At 46.0% G+C, this 26,067-nt stretch overlaps 1 protein-coding gene across 3 annotated transcripts in view; it reads left to right on the forward strand.

Annotated features, from left to right (window-relative positions):
- The window catches only part of LOC147702567 (uncharacterized), a 185,862-nt gene that overhangs the window by 21,246 nt on the left and 138,549 nt on the right, over positions 1-26,067 (forward strand). For 2 of the 3 annotated variants that reach the window (XR_015297538.1, XM_086931233.1), the window contains exon 1: positions 19,511-19,817. The exons of the other annotated variant lie outside the window; for it this stretch is intronic. Coding sequence is in view for 1 of the 2 variants with exons in the window: in XM_086931233.1 (XP_086787359.1) it covers positions 19,778-19,817 (40 nt within the window). In the remaining variant the exon portion in view is untranslated. Of the gene's footprint in view, positions 1-19,510; positions 19,818-26,067 lie in introns of those variants that run through there. 3 annotated transcript variants of the gene reach the window in all.

Here is a 26,067-nt window from a genome sequence, read left to right on the forward strand (position 1 = left end):
TTGCGAGAAAAAGTCTAGGGGAGGAACAAGGCAGGAGCCTCAAGGTGCAGGACCTGGGTCCAAGAGAGCCTTACAGTACGTCCTAGAGGGGCGAGGACGGGCTCAAGTCCTAAAAAAAGAAATTGGGGGCACTCACCAACTTAAGCACAATGGGTTTGACATCACCGCACATGGGTGACATCAGAACCCATGACCTCACAGGAAGTGACATCAGATTTTAAGATCTCACATATGTTGACCAGGTCTATTATGAGTACATTTGCATGTGTTACAATATTTTACAAATTGGATTTTGCATTGGGGTTGTGCCAAAATATTGATGCAACCCCGGCGCAAACTTTGGGGCTCAACTTATGCATTTATGTGTTTTTTAAACCCTGCCAAAAAGAAATTGTTAACAAGGATAAAGGTGGCAATACATCTGTTCTGCTTTATTGATTGAAATGTCTGTATTTTAAAATATCTTAAAGGGTTAAGGCACCTGCTGTAGAGATCTTTGTGTGCCAGCTAAATCTCAGGGAATAATGGTAAGGTAACTCTGTAGGATAACTTATTTGCTGGAGAGATCTGTGTTTTGCCTAGTCCTAGTTTGAATCAAAGTACCATAAGTGTTCATGTGTCTGCTGCAAAGCACATTATGTAACACACAGATGACATATTTTTATTGTATTGAAATGGAGAAGTGGGTTAGTGCTTTTAAGACAGAGATCCTATTGTTAATTGCAGTTCATAAATTGTCATCCTTCTAATACGATTCAGAAAAGGGAGTGGTGATGAACAGAGTGTCTGAATTAAGCAGACCACTCTTACCCAGTCCAAAGATCAGGGCTTGATCCATCACCGTTATTTATCTCACTGCACCATCCCAGTTCAGAACCTGGCTATATGCAAATCAGTCTGTCCCTGGCCCAGTGCATCATGGGAACAGGGCAGACTAAACTACCAAGCCAATTCTTCACCAGAAAAGAGACAAGCTACCGGGGACCGGTTTCTGGCATTTCAGCCGTCGTCGGCCCGGCTTGCTTGAATCGTGATGGTGAAGTGAGAAAGGAACTCATGTCTGAGTATACCCTGCCACACCTATAGTGGCCAAAAACGATTCAGAAAAGGGGGTGGTGATGAACAGAGTGTCTGAATTAAGCAGACCACTCTTACCCAGTCCAAAGTTCAGGGCTTGATCCATCACCGTTATTTATCTCACTGCACCATCCCAGTTCAGAACCTGGCTATATGCAAATCAGTCTGTCCCTGGCCCAGTGCATCATGGGAACAGGGCAGACTAAACTACCAAGCCAATTCTTCACCAGAAAGGAGTCAAGCTACCGGGGACCGGTTTCTGGCATTTCAGCCGTCGTCGGCCCGGCTTGCTTGAATCCTGATGGTGCAGTGAGAAAGGGACTCATGTCTGAGTATACCCTGCCACACCTATAGTGGCCAAAAACGATTCAGAAAAGGGGGTGGTGATGAACAGAGTGTCTGAATTAAGCAGACCACTCTTATCCAGTCCACAGATCAGGGCTTGATCCATCACCGTTATTGATCTCACTGAGCTGGGGTGGTGCAGTGAGCTAAAAAACGGTGATGGATCAATCCCTGATCTTTGGACTGGGTAAGAGTGGTCTGCTTAATTCAGACACTCTGTTCATCACCACCCCCTTTTCTGAATCATTTTTGTCCACCATAAGCGTGGAAGGGTATACTCAGATGTGAGTCCCTTGCTCATTGCACCATCAGGATTCAAGCAAGCCGGGCCGAAGACGGCTGAAATGCCAGAAACCGGTCCCCGGAAGCTTGTTTCCTCCCCAGTATAAGAATTGGCTTGGTAGTTTGGTCTGCCCTGTTCCCATGATGCACTGGGCCAGGGTCAGACTAATTTGCATATAGCCAAGTTCTGAGCTGGGGTGGTGCAGTGAGCTAAAAAACGGTGATGGATCAAGCCCTGATCTTTGAACTGGGTAAGAGTGGTCTGCTTAATTCAGACACTCTGTTCATCACCACCCCCTTTTCTGAATCATTTTTGTCCACCATAAGCGTGGAAGGGTATACTCAGATGTGAGTCCCTTGCTCATTGCACCATCAGGATTCAAGCAAGCCGGGCCGAAGACGGCTGAAATGCCAGAAACCGGTCCCCGGAAGCTTGTTTCCTCCCCAGTATAAGAATTGGCTTGGTAGTTTGGTCTGCCCTGTTCCCATGATGCACTGGGCCAGGGTCAGACTAATTTGCAAATAGCCAAGTTCTGAGCTGGGGTGGTGCAGTGAGCTAAAAAACGGTGATGGATCAAGCCCTGATCTTTGGACTGGGTAAGAGTGGTCTGCTTAATTCAGACACTCTGTTCATCACCACCCCCTTTTCTGAATCATTTTTGCCCACCATAAGCGTGGAAGGGTATACTCAGATGTGAGTCCCTTGCTCATTGCACCATCAGGATTCAAGCAAGCCGGGCCGAAGACGGCTGAAATGCCAGAAACCGGTCCCCGGAAGCTTGTTTCCTCCCCAGTATAAGAATTGGCTTGGTAGTTTGGTCTGCCCTGTTCCCATGATGCACTGAACCAGGGTCAGACTAATTTGCATATAGCCAAGTTCTGAGCTGGGGTGGTGCAGTGAGCTAAAAAACGGTGATGGATCAAGCCCTGATCTTTGGACTGGGTAAGAGTGGTCTGCTTAATTCAGACACTCTGTTCATCACCACCCCCTTTTCTGAATCATTTTTGTCCACCATAAGCATGGAAGGGTATACTCAGATGTGAGTCCCTTGCTCATTGCACCATCAGGATTCAAGCAAGCCGGGCCGAAGACGGCTGAAATGCCAGAAACCGGTCCCCGGAAGCTTGTTTCCTCCCCAGTATAAGAATTGGCTTGGTAGTTTGGTCTGCCCTGTTCCCATGATGCACTGGGCCAGGGTCAGACTAATTTGCATATAGCCAAGCTCTGAGCTAGAGTGGTGCAGTGAGCTAAAAAACGGTGATGGATCAAGCCCTGATCTTTGGACTGGGTAAGAGTGGTCTGCTTAATTCAGAAACTCTGTTCATCACCACCCCCTTTTCTGAATCATTTTTGTCCACCATAAGCGTGGAAGGGTATACTCAGATGTGAGTCCCTTGCTCATTGCACCATCAGGATTCAAGCAAGCCGGGCCGAAGACGGCTGAAATGCCAGAAACCGGTCCCCGGAAGCTTGTTTCCTCCCTAGTATAAGAATTGGCTTGGTAGTTTGGTCTGCCCTGTTCCCATGATGCACTGGGCCAGGGTCAGACTAATTTGCATATAGCCAAGTTCTGAGCTGGGGTGGTGCAGTGAGCTAAAAAACGGTGATGGATCAAGCCCTTATCTTTGGACTGGGTAAGAGTGGTCTGCTTAATTCAGACACTCTGTTCATCACCACCCCCTTTTCTGAATCATCCTTTTAATACAGCACAGTGAGTTATGAAGGGCATGTGGCTCCTACACCCTGTAATCCTCATTGTGTCATGTAATACCTCCTTTATATTGATGTAAACACATATGATTTATTGTAAATGTTTAATCTATGTTTGATGTGAACTGCTCTGACACTGCATTGGGAGGAGTTGCAAAAGCACTATATAAGAAATAAAATATTGGTATATACATTATTATTTTGTGTAAATACTGGGACAGAGCAGCACATCTAACATTCTTACAGTGCCTGCATATCGCTTATATATAGGGACTGAACGAAGTCAAAAGCATTTCTCTCTTAAGTACCAGTGAAGTGATAACTGTGAGACTTTATTTCCCCTCTATTGCATCCTTTTCTGAATCATTTTTGTCCACCATAAGCGTGGAAGGGTATACTCAGATGTGAGTCCCTTGCTCATTGCACCATCAGGATTCAAGCAAGCCGGGCCGAAGACGGCTGAAATGCCAGAAACCGGTCCCCGGAAACTTGTTTCCTCCCCAGTATAAGAATTGGCTTGGTAGTTTGGTCTGCCCTGTTCCCATGATGCACTGGGCCAGGGTCAGACTAATTTGCATATAGCCAAGTTCTGAGCTGGGGTGGTGCAGTGAGCTAAAAAACGGTGATGGATCAAGCCCTGATCTTTGAACTGGGTAAGAGTGGTCTGCTTAATTCAGACACTCTGTTCATCACCACCCCCTTTTCTGAATCATTTTTGTCCACCATAAGCGTGGAAGGGTATACTCAGATGTGAGTCCCTTGCTCATTGCACCATCAGGATTCAAGCAAGCCGGGCCGAAGACGGCTGAAATGCCAGAAACCGGTCCCCGGAAGCTTGTTTCCTCCCCAGTATAAGAATTGGCTTGGTAGTAGGGTCTGCCCTGTTCCCATGATGCACTGGGCCAGGGTCAGACTAATTTGCAAATAGCCAAGTTCTGAGCTGGGGTGGTGCAGTGAGCTAAAAAACGGTGATGGATCAAGCCCTGATCTTTGGACTGGGTAAGAGTGGTCTGCTTAATTCAGACACTCTGTTCATCACCACCCCCTTTTCTGAATCATTTTTGCCCACCATAAGCGTGGAAGGGTATACTCAGATGTGAGTCCCTTGCTCATTGCACCATCAGGATTCAAGCAAGCCGGGCCGAAGACGGCTGAAATGCCAGAAACCGGTCCCCGGAAGCTTGTTTCCTCCCCAGTATAAGAATTGGCTTGGTAGTTTGGTCTGCCCTGTTCCCATGATGCACTGAACCAGGGTCAGACTAATTTGCATATAGCCAAGTTCTGAGCTGGGGTGGTGCAGTGAGCTAAAAAACGGTGATGGATCAAGCCCTGATCTTTGGACTGGGTAAGAGTGGTCTGCTTAATTCAGACACTCTGTTCATCACCACCCCCTTTTCTGAATCATTTTTGTCCACCATAAGCATGGAAGGGTATACTCAGATGTGAGTCCCTTGCTCATTGCACCATCAGGATTCAAGCAAGCCGGGCCGAAGACGGCTGAAATGCCAGAAACCGGTCCCCGGAAGCTTGTTTCCTCCCCAGTATAAGAATTGGCTTGGTAGTTTGGTCTGCCCTGTTCCCATGATGCACTGGGCCAGGGTCAGACTAATTTGCATATAGCCAAGTTCTGAGCTAGAGTGGTGCAGTGAGCTAAAAAACGGTGATGGATCAAGCCCTGATCTTTGGTCTGGGTAAGAGTGGTCTGCTTAATTCAGAAACTCTGTTCATCACCACCCCCTTTTCTGAATCATTTTTGTCCACCATAAGCGTGGAAGGGTATACTCAGATGTGAGTCCCTTGCTCATTGCACCATCAGGATTCAAGCGAGCCGGGCCGAAGACGGCTGAAATGCCAGAAACCGGTCCCCGGAAGCTTGTTTCCTCCCTAGTATAAGAATTGGCTTGGTAGTTTGGTCTGCCCTGTTCCCATGATGCACTGGGCCAGGGTCAGACTAATTTGCATATAGCCAAGTTCTGAGCTGGGGTGGTGCAGTGAGCTAAAAAACGGTGATGGATCAAGCCCTGATCTTTGGACTGGGTAAGAGTGGTCTGCTTAATTCAGACACTCTGTTCATCACCACCCCCTTTTCTGAATCATCCTTTTAATACAGCACAGTGAGTTATGAAGGGCATGTGGCTCCTACACCCTGTAATCCTCATTGTGTCATGTAATACCTCCTTTATATTGATGTAAACACATATGATTTATTGTAAATGTTTAATCTATGTTTGATGTGAACTGCTCTGACACTGCATTGGGAGGAGTAGTGCTAAAGCACTATATAAGAAATAAAATATTGGTATATACATTATTATTTTGTGTAAATACTGGGACAGAGCAGCACATCTAACATTCTTACAGTGCCTGCATATCGCTTATATACAGGGACTGAACGAAGTCAAAAGCATTTCTCTCTTAAGTACCAGTGAAGTGATAACTGTGAGACTTTATTTCCCCTCTATTGCATCGTTTAAGGCTCTGAATAGCTCCCACCCAGGTGCTCCAACTAAAAGAGGGATAATGGCCCCTTAACCCCCGCTTTTGTCGTGGACCAGCTGGAATCTGATAAGCCTCTCCTCCGCACTTTGCTGCTCGGAACAAAAGCAGAAATCAGGCTGGTGCTGATGAAAGTGTGCCAGTGTCACCAGGACGAGTTCAGCATATTTCTGTGAATTCCGGGAGAAGTTGGAAAGGAACATGACATTCCCCTGATAGTGACCAGCTTTGCAGCTGGGTAGATGGTGTCTACCCTCTGAAATTAGTATGTCCATTGTGTGTGCCTTTAAAAGATGATTCAGAAAACCTGACACCTACCCATATTTGTGGAGTTTACCAGACAGGAAGCTAGGTCTTGCTGTCTTTTGCATTAGGCTGGATTTAAAACCTGTCTGGTCTCTTCTGTTTTTTTCCTTAACTAAACCTTATAACGTTTTGTGCTCAGGTGGCTTGAATGTAAAAGCTGACATAAAGTATATATGTTAGATTGTAGTTGTCTCAGCTTTGGCTGTAAACTGGTATTGATGCCTACTGACTCCCTTCTGTAAATTCTCATGCAGTACCCTATAATGAATCCTTAATCTCTTACGAAGGCGCAATTTTCTTTAATGTATAAAGAAATGTCATTAAAAGGCTAAATGCTTCCTGCGTCTACAGAGAACCAGGATCATGTGGACATTTTCCTTTTCCCATAAGACACAGCTGGAACCAGCAGTGGGCATAATAGAAATTGTTTTATGTGGGCTGGAGGACCTTCTTGAAAAGCACTAAATAGTATTATTGAATGAGCTCCCTCTAATTCAAACGGCAGGAAGTAACAAATAATGTAGCCTTATAGTCCTCTGTTGAGGGCTAGAATGGTTGTCAAAGGCCCTGAAACCGAGATATAAGCCTGAGCCGCAGGTGAGGGCCTATAACAAGGGTGAGGGCATTTAACAACAGGTATAGCCTGAGGCAGAAGGGCTATAAAACTATTAGAATAGGTCACACACTGAGGGTAGAAAGTTCTAAGTTAAAAAGGGAGAAACAGAAAGAAAAACCTTAAAATGTTGGAGCAGAAGGCTTATACCAGCCATAATAAGCCCACAGCCACTCAGTGGTCTTCAATGGAGCTCTCAAAATTCCAATGTGCTACTTCGCCTACCTGATTCAGGGCTGTGCTCTTCTCCCCACACACAGCTCCAAAACCAGTGTAACTATTAGACGTCTCAAACCAACACTTTACTTCACCTGAAGAGTGCAGAGGACCTGACCATACCTCCAGAGGGTTGAGCCAGCGAGGTAACCACTCTCTTTCCATAGAGGAACAAACTGCATAATGACCATTCCCTGGACCTTGCCCTGCCTCTTTTCCTATCTGACCCCCTACCTGCCTACTTTTCACCTGTGAGAACCCCAGTGAAGGTAGAAACTAAATACAGCTCTGAGCACATCTTCTGAGAACCATGGAAATGCTGCTGACCAAATGAAAGTCGAACCACAGAAAATATTTGACCAGCTGGAAGACAACATATGCTGCAAATGCAGGCTAGCCAAGGACAATGAACCAGCTTTGCAGACTCAGTCTCACCTGCCACATAGAACCAGAACTTTTCCACCACAACCACCTTTGGTGAAGCACTACCTCAATCTTGGAAGGGCTTGTGGAAGTCTGTTGTCATCATTTCCACCATCCCAGCCTTCTAACAAGAACACTTCCTTGTGCTACATCCGTAGCACATATTTGCCACTAGCCATCTGCATGATTTTGAGCAGAGGCCCAAAAGCCACCCCTTGAGTGGAGATGAAAGCTCCAATTCATCTGCATTGGGTCGCATCACGGTTCCACATGTATGCCCATGCCACCAGATTAGAATTTTCGAAGATTGAATCTCCAGCAACCATGATCCTCGGCAGTTCTACATCCAAATATATGAGGGACCTATGGTGGAAACAGGGCCGGCTTTAGGGTGGTGCGACCGGTGCCACTACACCAGAGGTCAAGCTCGGGGAGGCGACATTTGTGCTCATAAATCGGCACCATTCACATCGCACAAAAGCTTGCACTACGCACCGTTATCCCTCTTTCATTTCCATAACATGGCTCCTCGTGGAGATAAAAGGACACCTATGTTCATGAATGCCATTGAGAGAGCGCAAACTGAACGAATTGTAGCAGTGCATCACATTTACACGTAGTACGCACTATCATGAAGAGAAATGCCATGAGTGCTAACATTATATTCACTTATATTCCGAAATGTGTAGTTAATCCAGAGATTTATGTAGAAGTGGAACTAATGCAGAAATGTATACACATGTATAACCTTATTAGACGTGATTAATCCTGAACCCATGTCGTGTGGCTGCTAAATTGAAAGAATGACATGCTGTAAGCACAGAACGGAGTAGGCCTCAGGGCCAGAGCAGAAAGGGTTTGGGAAAGGTATTCATTTTTTCACGACGTAGGTTGCACTAAATGATATTTAGTAGTTAGGTATGTAATAGGTTTATATTATATAGATGTGTTTATATAATCATAAAGCAGACTATTAACATGATGTTGATTAATGAAGGATTTGAAGAATATAATCACTATGAGAAATGTTGTAGGCCTGAAATGTTTAGCCATGTTTGATTTACACGTATTAGTATGAGCCAAGTGCGCCGAGACGAAATGTTGCAAACTTCTGTTAGAAGTTTATGAGAATTGGGATCCTGGCTGCAGATGTCTGTCTACAAATGGGAAGGGGGATCCAATTATATGCGGAATGAATAGAAGGTTGTTCAGGGAAATGAACCAGACCTGGAGGAGGGTTTAGGAATGTTTGAGGGGTATCAGCGGGCCGGAGAAGAGTCTGAGAAGCAAGGTCAACTCTAACGCACGAGGCCTCAATGAAGAAACCCATGGAAAAAGCCAGAAGCTACATCACGTGAGGGGCGTCTCTCGAGGGGCGTCTCAAATGAGATTGTGTTTTTGTATTAGGGACAGCACCCCTGGGTGGAGTTAGAGCAGACGCCTGAGGACCCTTTAGAGAGCGGATGGGTAGGCAGAGAGGGGTCATGACCGGCGATTATAGGTTTTCATCTAAAGACTAAGAGTGGGTGATCTCCCTAGGGAGTCATTCACCGCTGACACCTTTTGGTAGGTTGGGATTCTGTTAAGTAGGTATACCATCCAGAGCAGGGTAGGGACAGCCTAACCTGACTTTTTACTCCGCCTGTAAATGATTGAGAGATCACAATATGTGTCCATGCTTGCAGCTCTATTAATATTGGAGCTAGTTTTGGTAGTTTTCTTTGCTCGTCTGAGGGTTTTCAGAGAGCACATGTATGTAATCGTACCCATGTATCGGGTGAATATTATGCTGAGATGCTTGTACTTACAACTTACCCTTACTTTATAATAAATCCTTGAAAGCTAGAAGTTGTTTGTGGTTCTTCCGAGCGGAGTCCATCATTGATTGAACTAACCTGGTAAGAGATGCACCTTCTTTCCTCAAAGACAGGCAACAAAGGTTCAGTCGACCAGAACGGGGTTTAGATCAAACGTGATAAGATAGCGATCAAAATCCCGCCCCCGCAGTTGGTAGCTATAGAGGATGGTTGTCTTCTTGAGGAAGGTGACCTAGGCCAGGTTAGATTACCCCAAGGTCCCTAGAGATCGATGATCGGAAGAACCGCCCGCCGAAGAAGGTCCGGATGACGTAAGACAGAAAAGCAGCAGTATCGGTCGAGAGTGAGTATAAAGGGTCATGCGTGTTAGATTGCGGTGTTTTTGTGCTGCATCTATGTTGTAATGTCTGGCGGAGTTGAATGCCTGTAGAGTGATTGTGGAACAGGTTGTGAGCGCGCGCAACCGGTGAAAATCTTAAGTTTAAGGCGAGCTTAAGTGGTTCGGGTGTATCGGACATCCAGAGTAATTGTCAAACCAGAGTGAAGGGGGTCATGAGGTACCATTGATCGCCTGCAGGACCGTGATAGGGGGAACGTAAGAGTGAGTGTGTGAGTAACGGACGCTGGTCGGAAGTTACTGTGTGTAAGCAACCTATCAGAGAGACGGAGGACGTTTCGTCAATTGGTATGACAATTACAGATAGACTGTGGACGTACAGTCAAGAGAAGTGACGGCTTGGTCGGAAGTAGTCATTTTTCGGCGTATGAATGGGACGCATGCATGACCGGGAGACGAGTTGAGAAAGGAGGGGTGCTGCTGCAAAGCGGAGACGAGTGACGTCAGGAAGTGCCGCGCTGGGATTGGCCGGCCGGAGCAAGACCGCGCTGTGATAGGCCAGCTAGCAAAGCCGCGCTAGGATTGGTGGATTGTCATCAGGAAGTAAACAGAATAGTGAGGCTGGAAATTGTGCGTATAATCATGAAGTGTTTTAAATGGTTAAGAGCGGTGTTTAAAAGAGAGAGGCGGAGATCTTATGAAGGGGAAGAAGCCCCGCCGGAGGGTACGCCGGCTTATTATATGGCGGCAAATGTTGGGCTCCATACGATAATGTGGATATCAGAATGGAGTAAGATTACAGAGGGAAATGAGGAACTGACGTTTCCAAAGTATGGGACGTTCAGATTAGAGGTGCTACATAGATTGAAAGCAGTCATGACCTCAATAAGACCCATGCCTAGACCAACCCAGTTTGAAGCTCTCAATGCATGGATTAGGGCAGCGCATGAGAGGAACCTGAATAGACGACAAGAAAGGGTGAAACGATCGGTAAGAGCAGTGCAGGATGCCAAATGGGATGCGGATGCTAAAAGATGGAGAGTGCATAACATTGAAGTAAATAAACTGTACCCAGTGTTAGAAATGCCAGAGAACAAAAGTCCATTAGAAGAAGATGAAGAGAGCGAGACAGATGACAGCCTGATAAATAGGTTACTGACAGATAGGCCACCCCCGTATCACAAAGAAACAGGAAAAGACGAGACAGAAAAGGAGGGGGGGGCCAGCATAGGGGAGAATGGACCGCTTCCCAGTACTGATTGGGATCCCACTGCAAAGAAGGACCTGCCCCAACCTAGTCCGGTGCAGCAGGTGGTCGGAAGGTTTGTGGTACAACGGCCGGAAACGGAGTGTGCCACATCTTACGCACTACCAGATGCCCTGCAAGTACCTGTTACTATAGGCCCTATAGTATCGATTTATGACCCAGAAAGAGCTAAAAGGGAGGAACAGGTACGGAGGGACAGGGAAAGAGCAGGGATGGCAAGGAGGAACGATACGATCAACTCCCCAAGTCAGTTGCCAAGACCGAGAGAGTGGAGCACCCCAGTAAATACGGCAGGAGATCAGACAGGAGATCCGGGGGGCCCTAGATGGCCGGAGGATCTGAGGGGATCAGGACGAAAATCCTTCCAGGAGCTAAGTGAGTACATGAGGAAGTGGGACGAGGCCGTAGAGGCTCACAAGAGCATCATAACAGCGGAAGCTGGTAGGGAAAGCCAGGATAGTAGGACCCGGACTCACTGTGGGGCTGGTGAAAGCAGTCCAGAGTGGGACGGGAAGGAACAGGACAGGAGAGGGGACACTTGCCCTAGCAGAATAAGAGGGAGGTCAGAAATGGAAAACAGGGGCCCCGAGTGTGGGGGGGTGTCTCGCGCAATACACAGTGAAGGAGACCGGAGGACGCAGGAGTATAGAAACAGTTTCAAGTGCACCCACTATGTGTCTGGGAATAGTGGACAGAACGGGAGTTGCGAGAGGTCTCGCCAAGATCCCTGTGATTACGGACAGGAACGCAGTCCAGGTAGGCATGGGCGGAAAATCCGTTCCGCTCGCGGATTTTGCGGATTTTCGGGAAATTCGCAATCCGCGAGATTCGCGAATCTCCCGCAAAATCCGCAAATCCGCGAGCAGCGGATTTTGCTCGCACTGCTCGCACTGTTCGCGTGAGTTCGCGCCCCGCGAATAAGTGCAAAATTGCAGAAATACGATCTTAGCAAAACTGAAAGTAACTACTTACCAGGTTCAAAAGTTCAGGCTCATCATTAGTAGCCATTTCCTGTAGTGCTTCCTGAGGGGCCCCTCCAGAGTTCAGTTGCCAGTTGAAACTATTATGTGACCCTGCTCTGAACCTCAGAATAGTTACACATATGCCACAAAGGTCCTGAATTACAGCTAAGGGAGACAAGCAGGAGCCAGGCTGGAAGTTAAAATCCATTAATCAGCCCCTAATTCATTATTGTCAGTTGGGGCAGGGCAGGTGTTGTAACTAATTTTGCAACAATGAAAGCACTTAGCAAGTGCAAAAGATCACTAATCAGGGCGCACTAAGGAAGCAGGTGCCAGCTAAAAAAATATTCTGTGACACATTAATCAGCCCCAAATTAATTCAGGTCACTTGAGGCAGGGAAGGTGTGCTTTGCTTTGCCGAAAATAATGTACACTGGACAACCAGAGGGTGTGGTGATGAAACAGAGGGTGGCATGGGTGGGCCAGAGGGTGGCATGAGTAGTCAGAGAGTGGCAGTGGTGACAGAGAGTGGCAGTGATGAAGAAGAGTGTCCCAAACAGGCTGGACACGTAGAAACAACAAGTTCGCAAAACTTGCGACCCGACAGGTAAGTTCGCAAATTGCGAAATTGTAAAAACCCTCGCGAACTGGCAGAAACACGGGCGAACACAAAAAAAAAAAAAATCCGCAAATTCGCGGGAATTCGCTGATTTTGCGGATTGCGAATCCGCAAATCCGCAAAATTCGCGAACGCGAGATCCGCAAAATTCGCTCATGCTTAAGTCCAGGGGATATGGGGAACCGGGAAGGATCTTACCAGATACTGAGTGACACTAGACTACGAGAGAATGAGGGCAGGGTAGAGAACCACGGTGAACCTTGCCATGAAGGAAGGGGAGCCAAAGAGAATGGACAAAATGGGATAGGGGGAAACAGGCCTGTGTTTCATCACCTCCCCAGGCAGGATGGCCGAGCGTGGGATTTAGAGAGATGGGAGGAAGGTAGGGCTCTCCTTAACTCTCCGGAGCCCAAGCGTAGGGCTCGGAGTTGGGATGGCAGAGAGGCCAGTGAACCCCCTTCAAAAGACATACTGCGAGCAGAGATAAAAGCCAAGAGACTCGATGTCGCCAGCTTAAAGTCAGATCTGGATGACATGGTAGATGGTATCTTGCCCCTAGAAAGAATGGAGATGTATGAGCAGGATGAAATACTGTTCATGGCAAAGGACATCACCCGGAAGGCGAGAGCGATCCATGAGAAATTAGTTGAACTAGCAGGCAAATATATGGTGGACCTGTCACGGACTAAAGCGTTACAGGGTAACCACAGGCTACATTACTCAGATCGAGACTTAGATGAGAGAAGAACAATAGGATTGAAAACACACATAAGGGAACTGATCACGGGAATAAGAACGTGGAGGGCACTGGATAAGTGGGAGGAAAGGTGGTCCAAGAAGGGGACCGTCAGGAGAAGCATGCTTGGTATGACACCAGGAGGATTACAAAGAGTAGAGGCATACCCTTTGCGTGAGGTTGCAAATGGGAACTATGTGCATGTGCCATGGAGTAGGGGGGACTTAGCAGCCTTTACTAACTCTTTCCCAAAATTAAGGGAGAACCCCGTTGAGTGGTATAAGCAAGTGGAGAGGTTCGTGAAAATCTCCAAGGTACTGTGGATAGATCTGAATACACTATTTGATATAGTGGTACCGGGAGATCTGTGGACCGCATGTAAGGTTAGCGCCGAGTGGCCCACAGCAGAACCAGAAAGGGATGCAAAGACTAATGGGCCGTCCGAGACAGTAATGGTAAAATACGAGAGAGTGATGACTTGGCTGAAAGACAAGGGTACCAGATGAGAAGTCTGTGGTGACACCAAAACCCACTGTTGCTGGTGGGAAAGGAGAAAGTATACAGGAAAAGGCGTTATTAGCAGCAGAAGCCCGCAGATTACATATGGATGAGTCCCAAGGTGACTTTAGGTCAAACGCTTATGCTAAACTTCTGTACGAATACGTGGATGCCATGGAGGTTAAGGACTGCTATGTTTGCATGCAGTTGCCGGCGTCTGTAGATGAAGGCATTAGATACCATCACCTCCCGCTGACTTATGGCATTACATGTAGCTTGTTGCTTAGTATATTTTATGGGAGAGATAGTTTTGAATACTATTTCTCCAATTATGATTCAGTGTTACCAGAAGTCCCAAATTACAAACAAATGAATAAATGGGACTACTGGAAGAGTGAAGAAAGATTGGCCAAGTTTTTCATTCCTTGGATTACCTTAGATACTTCACATGCCCGCAGAAATAATTTGACATGCAAGGTGTCAGAGGTCGAGAAAAAGTTTATAGGGCAGGTGGATGATCGATACAGAAGGCAGAAGATTTTGAAAAAATCAGGACAATGGAAAACAGATTGGACCGAGGAAGAGAAGGCACACAAGAGAAAGGGTAGTAGTGGTCCAATAGCTTTGGATAAAGCGCAGAGAGGAAAGTTATGTCTTCACAGAGCCAAAACGTATTATGAAAATGTATACGTAGGAGAAGTCAGTTGTGAACATGCTTTCAATTTAGAATATTATACCAAAGATTTCTTGAAAGGAATGCAAGTGATTCCAAATGTATATTTTGTGTGTGGAAGAAATGCTTACGTGAGACTGCCTGACAACTGGTATGGCTCATGTTATTTGGCAATTATCTTCCCCAAAATATACCATGCCCAAGACTTAGAGATCATCGAGGGCAAGGCTTCAGTAAGGGGGAGAAGAGACCTGGGAGATGCGGAAATGGTTGGAGATGTATTTGGAGCCGTATTTCCTCTTTTAGGACTGATCCTCAATGATGTCAAAATTAGACGACTGGCAACAGTCGTAGATAGGTTGTCTGCTAGCACTGCAAGGTCCTTAATGCTGGTGGAAGGAGAGATGCAATCGATAAGGGCCATGGTACTCCAAAACCGTCTTGCATTAGACGTCCTGCTAGCAAAGGAGGGCGGAGTCTGTAAGGCTTTGAAGGTCCAGGAATGTTGTACCTACATTCCAGACAATTCAAAGCCCCTGGAGAAAGTTATCATGAATATAACTAATATCCACAAGGAGATCGAAGACCTAAGTAGAGAAAATGTTTGGGAAAAGGTGGGCCATGGAATGGGTGCCGTTGGAGGTTGGTTCGCCAACTTGGGAAAGAGCTTCGTGTGGTATGTGCTGAAACCTATCATCATAATATTGATCTGTGTGATCATGTTGTGGGGATTGGTGAGGGCATACAAATGGTATAGATCAAAGAGATTGGAGAGAGCCCAGAGAGAACAGCTACAGAGATTAGCTGCAATACAAGACAATCAGTATAGGAGCCTGAGGGCTCTGGAAACACAGAAGCGAGGAACATTAGCAATTAGTTCAGTTTAAATGTTAGTGATGACCCCTGGAGGTCATCAAAGGGGGGAACTGAGAGAGCGCAAACTGAACGAATTGTAGCATTGCATCACATTTACACGTAGTACGCACTATTATGAAGAGAAATGCCATGAGTGCTAACATTATATTCACTTATATTCCGAAATGTGTAGTTAATCCAGAGATTTATGTAGAAGTGGAACTAATGCAGAAATGTATACACATGTATAACCTTATTAGACGTGATTAATCCTGAACCCATGTCGTGTGGCTGCTAAATTGAAAGAATGACATGCTGTAAGCACAGAACGGAGTAGGCCTCAGGGCCAGAGCAGAAAGGGTTTGGGAAAGGTATTCATTTTTTCACGACGTAGGTTGCACTAAATGATATTTAGTAGTTAGGTATGTAATAGGTTTATATTATATAGATGTGTTTATATAATCATAAAGCAGACTATTAACATGATGTTGATTAATGAAGGATTTGAAGAATATAATCACTATGAGAAATGTTGTAGGCCTGAAATGTTTAGCCATGTTTGATTTACACGTATTAGTATGAGCCAAGTGCGCCGAGACGAAATGTTGCAAACTTCTGTTAGAAGTTTATGAGAATTGGGATCCTGGCTGCAGATGTCTGTCTACAAATGGGAAGGGGGATCCAATTATATGCGGAATGAATAGAAGGTTGTTCAGGGAAATGAACCAGACCTGGAGGAGGGTTTAGGAATGTTTGAGGGGTATCAGCGGGCCGGAGAAGAGTCTGAGAAGCAAGGTCAACTCTAACGCACGAGGCCTCAATGAAGAAACCCATGGAAAAAGCCAGAAGCTACATTACGTGAGGGGCGTCTCTCGAGGGGCGTCTCAAATGAGATTGTGTTTTTGTATTAGGGACAGCACCCCTGGGTGGAGTTAGAGCAGACGCCTGAGGACCCTTTAGAGAGCGGATGGGTAGGCAGAGAGGGGTCATGACCGGCGATTATAGGTTTTCATCTAGAGACTAAGAGTGGGTGATCTCCCTAGGGAGTCATTCACCGCTGACACCTTTTGGTAGGTTGGGATTCTGTTAAGTAGGGATACCATCCAGAGCAGGGTAGGGACAGCCTAACCTGACTTTTTACTCCGCCTGTAAATGATTGAGAGATCACAATATGTGTCCATGCTTGCAGCTCTATTAATATTGGAGCTAGTTTTGGTAGTTTTCTTTGCTCGTCTGAGGGTTTTCAGAGAGCACATGTATGTAATCGTACCCATGTATCGGGTGAATATTATGCTGAGATGCTTGTACTTACAACTTACCCTTACTTTATAATAAATCCTTGAAAGCTAGAAGTTGTTTGTGGTTCTTCCGAGCGGAGTCCATCATTGATTGAACTAACCTGGTAAGAGATGCACCTTCTTTCCTCAAAGACAGGCAACAAAGGTTCAGTCGACCAGAACGGGGTTTAGATCAAACGTGATAAGATAGCGATCAAAATCCCGCCCCCGCACCATCGCTGATTACGTAGATTTACTGCCAGCTTCCACCCTTACTGCTCTGTATTCTCAGAACAACTGCTTGGAGCTGTCTGGGAGACAAAAAAAAGTTGTGTTTCTTGTCGTGGTTTAGCAGTGGCACACAAAGTGAGCTTGTTCTTGGTAGTGCTGTGAGGACAGTTTGGTCACATTAATTGTTCCTTCAAAGAGTTTTACGTGACGTCCTCCTGTCTCATTTTAAAAATGTACAAATGAAAATCATTTCGATAAAAGCCATATAGTAAGTAACGTTTTACTCGGTACGTTGTTTAAAAGCTATACAGACCGCAAAATTCAACTTGTTGCATTGTTTCAGATTTGCTGCATGCTGTAAAAGGTTGGACCATTGAATTAAAGTCACACAGAACAGGAAGATTGCAATTACATAACTGAACTAAAAACAATAACTTTTCTGTTTTGATGAATGGTATGGTGACATCAAGTTTCGCTTCCTTTACTTTCAAAAACATTTCAATAAATATGAACTCCCAAACACCAATAAAAGTTTGCTTCTTAAAGTTTATTTTTGCTAGCTTCAGGACAGGAGAATATGCCTGCAGCAAAGAATCATACAATGCAGATTACTGACCTGTATTTAAGGCAGCTAGCTCAGTGGGTTATTGCTTTTGTCACAGAGATCCTTTTGTTACTTGCAGTTCATGGGTTACAATCCTAATAAAGCACGGTGACCAATAAACTGTCATCGAAGAGTTGCATGGTATAGGTTAAAACATTGTTTTTTCCACCAGTCTTTTATTATCCTAATGTTCCTAAAAAGAGTTTGTTTAGGTAGAAATAATTTCTCATTAGTGAAGCCAACCCCATTCACTGCGTAATGTTTAAATCTCTAGACCAAATGTCCTTAAAATATGCTGCTTACCGGTATGGATCACATGTGATTCCTGCATCTTGTAATCCTCATTGTGTTATGTAATGTTTCCTATTGTCTGAATTCCTCACATACAATTCATTGTCTCTATATAATGTGTGTGTGATGTAAAGCGCTCTGGCACCCTACACTGGTATGAGTAGTGCTATAAAACAAAATGTATGTAAGAGAGGTGCTATGGAGAGATGAGGGGCAATGTTGTAGGGTGGTAGTACGAGAATCTGTGGAGCAGGAGGTCACAGGAGGCGACAAAAAAGTCTGACGCACCGGGCGCTAAAGCCAGCCCTGGGTGGAAAATGACAATTCTGAAACCCCAGATTCCTGGGATAGGTCTACATTTGTCTCTAGGGTAGCATTTAACCATGAGGGGCCCAACCCTCCCAGGAGCACTGAAACATTATGACTGTTATTGCAGTAACCAAGATATGCAGCCTTTTTCCTTCCCAGTGGTCCTTAAAAATAATGTTGAGGTCTACACCCTCGGGATCCCAGAGACGTCCAAACAGCTGATCTTGACTATTGAGAACTGAGATATTAGACAGTTTTGTTGTTTCTTTGCCCCAACACTGTGCACAATGGCCAACCCTCAGAGGATCCCAGAGGATCATAGAAATCTGTCTGTGGCTCCTGGGTGGCTAGTGATCTTTAGAAGTTGGGGGTGTGATATCTTCCCAAAGTAGCTGTGAGTGGGCAAAGTGAAAAAAGTCTGACTTTCTCTGCGGGAAATGTATGAAAAAATATGATTAAAACGTGCACTATTCAGCGAAAGTTTTAAATGCTTTGACTGAAAAAAACCCATAAGCTATGAAAGGACATTCATGCATTATCCTATTCATTTTTCCACAGGAATCTTGCAGGCTCACCGGCCATAACATAATTATGAAAACAATGCTTACAAATGCCATTATTTTTCGAGAATGTTTTCAATAAAATGCCTAAAAATGTATTGGTGACAGCCAGTCCACAAACTGAAATTACACACACCCTGCAATTTACATGGCATGTGCTTACACTTCTGTATTTCAATTCCTTTCATATTTCCATCTGGCCCCTGCCAAGTCGATTCTCAAACATAGATTGTGACAGACAAACTCGTTGGAAGGGGCAGGGTGCAAAACACACAAATCTCCAAATCGCAGGCAGTTCAACAGAGCTAAACAGACACTACAGCTCATGCAACACTGCTGATCAGCCAGCAGGGAGTTACACAAATGCTACAGATTAGGATTTCCAACAGAGCTATTGATTATAACACCCACATCTCCTTAATATATATGTTAGGAAATGTAATCATGTTGTCCCTATCACCTTGTTGATTTATGAAATACGTGCTTTTTTAGGATTACATTTATTATGAGAAATCAAACTGAGTTCCTGCAAATTCTATAAGAAAAAAATCTTATTCTGAAATACCAGGTATTTATTTTTTAGTACATGCATGTTCAATGTCAATTCATCGTTCTATAATTTTTAACAAGTAACGCACTTGCAATAATGAAACATACGGAGAGTTTCTGTCTTGTGCCACCGTTTCAAGCGATAGATGCCCACAATTTACCGACAAGACAAACAGCACACTTGCCTGCATATGGAACATTTTGCCAACCATGTTGTAGCAGAAAAAGAAAGAATGTATTTTACTTTCATTTGCCTGCCCGTTAACCTTAATGAGGAAATAAAATATTTTGAGCAATAGCAGCTTTTTTGAAAAATAATACGAAGTCTGTCTCCTGGTCAGTCAAGAGTCTATCTTTGAGGCGCTTGCAGAAACTTCAGTCTACAGAAAGTTCGATCGTGTTCTCGCTAAGAGAGCAAACACGTCTCTGACGCGCGCTGCAGTCTGGCCACCGGGCAGAAAAGAACGCTCATATAGACCGGAAGGATGAAAAGTCATTCAGCAGAGAGCTCTCTCCAGGAGGCAGAGGCCTCAGACACATCATGTGGTCCTTCTCAGGCTGCTGAAAGGTCGCGGAGACGAGTCACTGGCCGCAGCTGTGCGAGGAAACCCCTCCTTCCATTCGGGGGTCTGACCGCCTTCAAAGTCTAACACAGACAGTAAACTCTGTTGAAGGCGCCCTCGCGGCCTCTCTGCGCGCCCTCGTCCGGGCGGCTCCCGCACCATGCTGCGCCTCCTCTGCCTCCTGCTGCCTCTCGGGACAGGTAAGAGCATCGACGGATGGACAGGCGGGGGGATTCACCGGCATATATGGAGATAACGTGGCTGGGGGTCACAGACGCATATGAAGGACGGTAAAACGACCTCTGGCAATGCGGGGTGGAGGGGATCACGGATGAGCAACGCTAGGGCGTGGTGGATGTTTGGGGTTTTTGTCTTTTGAAAGGTTATTTTGGACTAGCAAGCTCATCTAAAGTGGGCCAGAAAACTGCCGCCCCCTCTTAGAATAATAAATCACCTGCAAGCAGCCAGGTGTAATTGAGCCACCAGCCCCCATCGTGCCCTCTGGAGCCAAGACCCTGAGAATCGAACATGATTCTCAAACTCAAGTGGGTGCTGGCTGCCACTGTGCTGAGTGTCACACGATAATCAAGGGTTTCCCACTAGAGAGCCCAGTAACACTGCAGGTTGTCACACAGCAGTGCACTCTAAGACTGCGAGGGTGTTACAGCAGAGTGCTGTCCAAAAGTGTCGTGGGAGCCAAACACGGCTCCCGGGTAAAAGCAGAGTATCTGCTAACAGTGTTCGGAGTTTTACACTAGTGTCTGTTCGGGATCACACTAGGGTCTATGGTAATGCTCACTGTAGGGTCCTGCTAACACTGTGCTGGGTTTCCCACTAGTGTCTGCTCGGGATCACCCTAGGGTCTATGGTAATGGTTACCGTAGGGTCCTGCTAACACTGTGCTGGCTTTCACACTAGTGTCTGCTCGGGATCACCCTAGGGTCTATGGTAATGGTTACCGTAGGGTCCTGGTAACACTGTGCTGGGTATTACACTAGTGTCTGTACGGGATCACACTAGGGACTATGGTAATGGTCACCGTAGGGTCCTGCTAACACTGTGCTGGCATTCACACTAGTGTCTGCTCGGGATCACCCTAGGGTCTATGGTAATGGTTACCGTAGGGTCCTGGTAACACTGTGCTGGGTATTATACTAGTGTCTGTACGGGATCACACTAGGGACTATGGTAATGGACACCGTAGGGTCCTGCTAACACTGTGATGGCATTCACACTAGTGTCTGCTCGGGATCACCCTAGGGTCTGAGGTAATGGTTACCGTAGGGTCCTGGTAACACTGTGCTGGGTATTACACTAGTGTCTGTACGGGATCACACTAGGGACTATGGTAATGGTCACCGTAGGGTCCTGCTAACACTGTGCTGGGTTTCCCACTAGTGTCTGCTCGGGATCACCCTAGGGTCTATGGTAATGGTCACTGTAGGGACGACTAATACTGTTCTAGGTTTCACACTAGTGTCTGCCCGGATCACACTAGGGTCTATGGTAATGGTTACCGTAGGGTCCTGGTAACACTGTGCTGGGTATTACACTAGTGTCTGTACGGGATCACACTAGGGACTATGGTAATGGTCACCGTAGGGTCTTGCTAACACTGTTCTAGGATTTACACTAGTGTCTGTTCGGGATCACACTAGGGTCTATGGTAATGGTCACTGTAGGGTCCTGCTAACACTGTTCTGGGTTTCCCACTAGTGTCTGATCGGGATCACCCTAGGGTCTATGGTAATGGTCACTGTAGGGTCCTGCTAACACTGTGCTGGGTTTCCCACTAGTGTCTGCTCGGGATCACCCTAGGGTCTATGGTAATGGTCACTGTAGGGTCCGACTAACACTGTTCTAGGTTTCACACTAGTGTCTGCCCGGATCACACTAGGGTCTATGGTAATGGTTACCGTAGGGTCCTGGTAACACTGTGCTGGGTATTACACTAGTGTCTGTACGGGATCACACTAGGGACTATGGTTATGGTCACCGTAGGGTCCTGCTAACACTGTTCTAGGATTTACACTAGTGTCTGTTCGGGATCACACTAGGGTCTATGGTAATGGTCCCCAAAGGGTCCTGCTAACACTCTTCTGGGTTTCACACTAGTCTCTGCTCGGATCACACTAGGGTCTATGGTAATGGTCACCGTAGATTCCTGTTAACACTGTGCCTGGTTTCACACTAGTGTCTGCTCGGATCACACTAGGGTCTACGGTAATTGTCACCGTAGGGTCCTGCTAACACTGTGCTGGGTTTCACATTAGTATCTGCTCGGGATCACATTAGGGTCTTTGGTAATGGTCTTGGTAGCGTCCTGCTAACACTGTTCTAGTAGGGTCTTGCTAACACTGTTCTGGGTTTCACACTAGTGTCTGCTCGGATCACATTAGCGTCTATGGTAATGGTCCCCGAAGGGTCCTGCTAACACTGTTCTGGGTTTCACACTAGTGTTTGCTCGGATCACACTAGGGTCTATGGCAATATTCCCTCTAATTTTTCTTTCTCATGTGCGGCAATAGAATGTTGGTGTGCACACTTTTCTAGCTTGTGTGCCCAATTAAGTGATAAGATGTGCAACAAGGCAAGTTGACCAGCTACCACTTTAAGGTAAATAACACGCATTGGCACTGTAATAGGTCTTGCTTTTAATTTAAAGTTACTTCTTAGTCACTGATTGGTTTAATCACTGAATAAGTCATCACACATGTCACTCATCCATGCACATGTGCATCCATAAATTACTTATTCATTTTTGCATTCACCACTTAAACATCCACAATACAACACATACTCAAGTTATCCACATATGCAAAATAAATTGAAAGAATAAAAGTTGAAAAATTAAAACATGCTATTGCCTGAAAATGGCAAACGCAAGCTTGCAAATTAAACAAAGCAGCAGGTGGACATCTTGCAATGGCATAGTACTTAGTGGAGGACGTCCTGCAATGGCATTGTACATTGAGCCAGATTTATCTTAGTGTTGCAATGCCCTGGCACCACGCAAGGGGTACAAGGGTGATGCAGTACTAATGTCATATTTATCACGCCATGCAACTCCACCCCGTATGGCTTGATAAATATGGAGTAACGCAAGGCAGCGAAAATTGCTGCCTTGCGCTACTGTGCCATGGTAGGCATTCCATGTGTGGAGCGTGGGTGTTCCTATGCACCACCTGTGGATTTTGGCGCATTTCCAGATCTACCATTAGCAGTGGCAATGTTCATGAATCAAAATGCTATGCCTCCCCAGAGGAGTAACGAGGGGAAATATGTTTTTGCCCCTCGTTTTTCCTCTTTCTACATATTCTGCAGCACATGTAGAAAGAGGAACATAACTCTGAGGATTGATCTTGAGCAGGAAAGTGTCCCTTTCTGCACAGAAACAATTCTGCCTGCAACATAGTCATCCATGCAACACTTCAACATCTTGGTCATTATTTGTTCACTCACTCACTTCATTCTTCACTCACTCACTTGCTTATTCACTTGTGTGTTAACTTACACTCACCAAGTCACTCTCATCTGTTCAGTCACTTACTCATTTGCTCACTCCTTCACTCACCTCATTCAGTTACATAATCGTTCAGTCGCTTACTGATATCCATTCTCTTTTTTTCTTGCGTTCCCACTCACTCACTTACTTGCTGCTCACCCTTTAATTGATTTTTTGCATGCTTATTCACTCATTAATTTGCACACTTGAGTTCCACTCCATCACTGCTTCAGCCACGTACTCATTCACACATTCAACTGCTCGCCAACTCACTTGATCAATCACTTGAACACTCACTCCTCCTTCATTAAGTCGTTCAGCACTGTTTTACTTATGTACTCACTTGTTCATTCCCTTACTCGCTTTGATAGTCATATGCTCATTCCAAAACCCACAAATCCATTCACTTGCCCATTCACTCATGCATTCACTCCATTTTTTATTCTTTCACCACTCGCTGTTTAACTTGCATACTCACTAATGTATTCACTCAAATAGTTACTTTATAAAGATTATGATTACTTGAAATATTCTGATTTGCAAAGTTTCTAATTGAAAGGATAAATGCAGTATGTATATATGGTTAGCTCTTAATTTTCATTCCCGAAAAGCAAATTTTGGGTTAAAAAATCTATTTAACATGAGTTCCTAGTATTTTTCATAACTCTGAGATTCCAAGGTATATTTTTTCCATTTGAATGTTAATTTCCAATTTAAGTATTGTGTGTAAGGCCTATTGTTTGGGAAGTCCGCTGTGAGTCCTTGCTTTCAGGCTCACGATCCAACGTACTTGCAGTTTTGTTTTTATAATCAGGTAATTCATATTCGGAAATCACTCCTCAAATGCCCCTGAATGCCTGGTGATCTTTCAAGTACTAAGTGCCTGGGCATGAATTTTAAGGCGCCACTTAAAGTGTACTCTCTGCTAAGCCTCAAAATATTTGCATTTTTTGTTCATATTTTTTATTTCACTGTTTACTGTTGGCAATAATCTGTTGCACCAATAAAAGAAATGAAAAGGTGCACTTGCATGTTCCTTAACTAACCTGGGCCCCACAAACCCTAGAAAAAGCCATGCTTCTGTGTCTGTAATCACTGTTCAGAAAGGTGCTGGTTGGAAAAACATAGCAGTTTCTGGAGGGGGAGACCAATATGAATGGCAGCACGCAGTAGAGAGCGTTTTACAGTCACTGCAGAGGTCACTGACCAACAATAACAGCTGAATGTGCTGTACTGGATGAAACCAATGTCAAACTGAGATCTTTGAAAAACACATGTGAAACCACAGCCTGGAGCTAGTGACACCAAAGTGGAACAAATTTAGAAGAACTGGAGAAAGCAAGAGGTGGTCTGGTGAGAGGCAGTGATGTAAATTGCAGCATGCAATGTATAGTGTTTAGCGAGTCACTGCAGAGGTTCATGGCCAGAACAATAGCAGACAGTACTGCTGAACTGAGACCAGCCTGTACCATAACCCTCGCATGTGCCTATTCAGTGGGCACCAACACATACTTACTCGCCGGTCTGCATTCTGCATACCTTTCCTGCCACTACTAGGAAATAATGTCAGCCAACAATAGCGGTTCTTAGTGGTGGTCATTGTTGGCCGCAGATTTATTAATATCAAACACATATTAAAAACATACTGGTTGTGCAATCTTCCATTTGCGAACTCTAGCCATCAATCATGCACATCAAATTACAGATTATGACACCATCTTATGATAACAGGTGTCTGTCTTTTTGTGCACTCCTCAGTTCGTAAATGGCACTTGTACACAACCAGTTCCTTGTCAGTCTATTGGTGTTCCAGTGGTTGGTTGGCCACGCCCTTCTGCGTGTCGTGGAGGGGAGCTTATCTGTCTGGAGTTAGGTCCCCAGCTCGCTACCATTTGCGCCCTGCCGTCCGGCCGGGTCTGGGCCGCGAGTGCCGTCTCCTCCTGTTACTCCCCTCCATTGTGCGGCCACGTCACCCTGCCGTGCGGCATTCAAAAGTGAGTGGCCCTCCTCCTACACACCGCCCGCCGGTGTGTTTGGTTAGCCAACCATTGTAGGATTTCCGCCACGCCGCAGGGAGGCTTACGTCTTTCTGCGGCTCCCCCCCTGCCCCTGGTTCGCGGCTCCCCCCTCTTTTTTTTTTTTTTTTTTTAAAGACAACCTGCGAGCGCCATTGCGCCCCACAAGTTATCCCAGAACACCTCCATTCCCTTGTCAGAGAGATGCACCCCATCTTGTCCATAAAGTTCCGGGCGGCCCGGGTGGATGAGGCCGTGCCGGATTGATTCCAGGCCATTGGTAGAGCAGAACTTGTGCATAGCGATATTCAATTTGCGCCTCGCATTATCCACCGCCTTGTTGGAGTCAGCACCTCTCCAGTGCCTCCTGCTGATCATCTCTGACCAGACCACTGTCGTGGGGCCCAGCCATGCCGCTGCTTTGGTGAGATCCTTTTGAATGGCCTGACCCACTGCCTTGCGTCCCAATCGTGTTAGGTTGTTACCCCCAAGATGTATGAGCAGGACATCGGGCAGTCACGCTGAGTCCGCCATGAGGCCGTCCAGGGTCGGCAGTAACTGCTCCCATCTCATGCCGGGCTGTCCTATCCAGCGGATGTACGTCGCCTTGGGTCTGCTTGCCTTGTGCCCCGATCGCCGCCACCACGACTCCATTCTGGACACAAATGAATGTCCCACCACCCAGACAAGCCGCGGGCGTCCCCCTGTCAAGAGAAAGCGTTCCATTAAGGTGGCTTGCTGCGCACCGGGTGTGGTCGAGGGGGGGCAAGAACCCTGCCGTGCGGCATCCCAAGGTGGCTGCTCCCCCCCGACCCCCCCCCCCTTTTTTTTTTTTATACGAGGTGTGGGCGTATATATGACTTGTAGGCCCTGGAGCGCCATCTGCCCACGGCCTGGATCCTGTCCTCCGGCATGCCAAGCTGCGATGCC

The sequence above is a fragment of the Lissotriton vulgaris genome, chromosome 7, assembly GCF_964263255.1.
Source record: "Lissotriton vulgaris chromosome 7, aLisVul1.2, whole genome shotgun sequence".
In the NCBI taxonomy this organism is placed as follows: Eukaryota; Metazoa; Chordata; class Amphibia; order Caudata; family Salamandridae; genus Lissotriton; species Lissotriton vulgaris.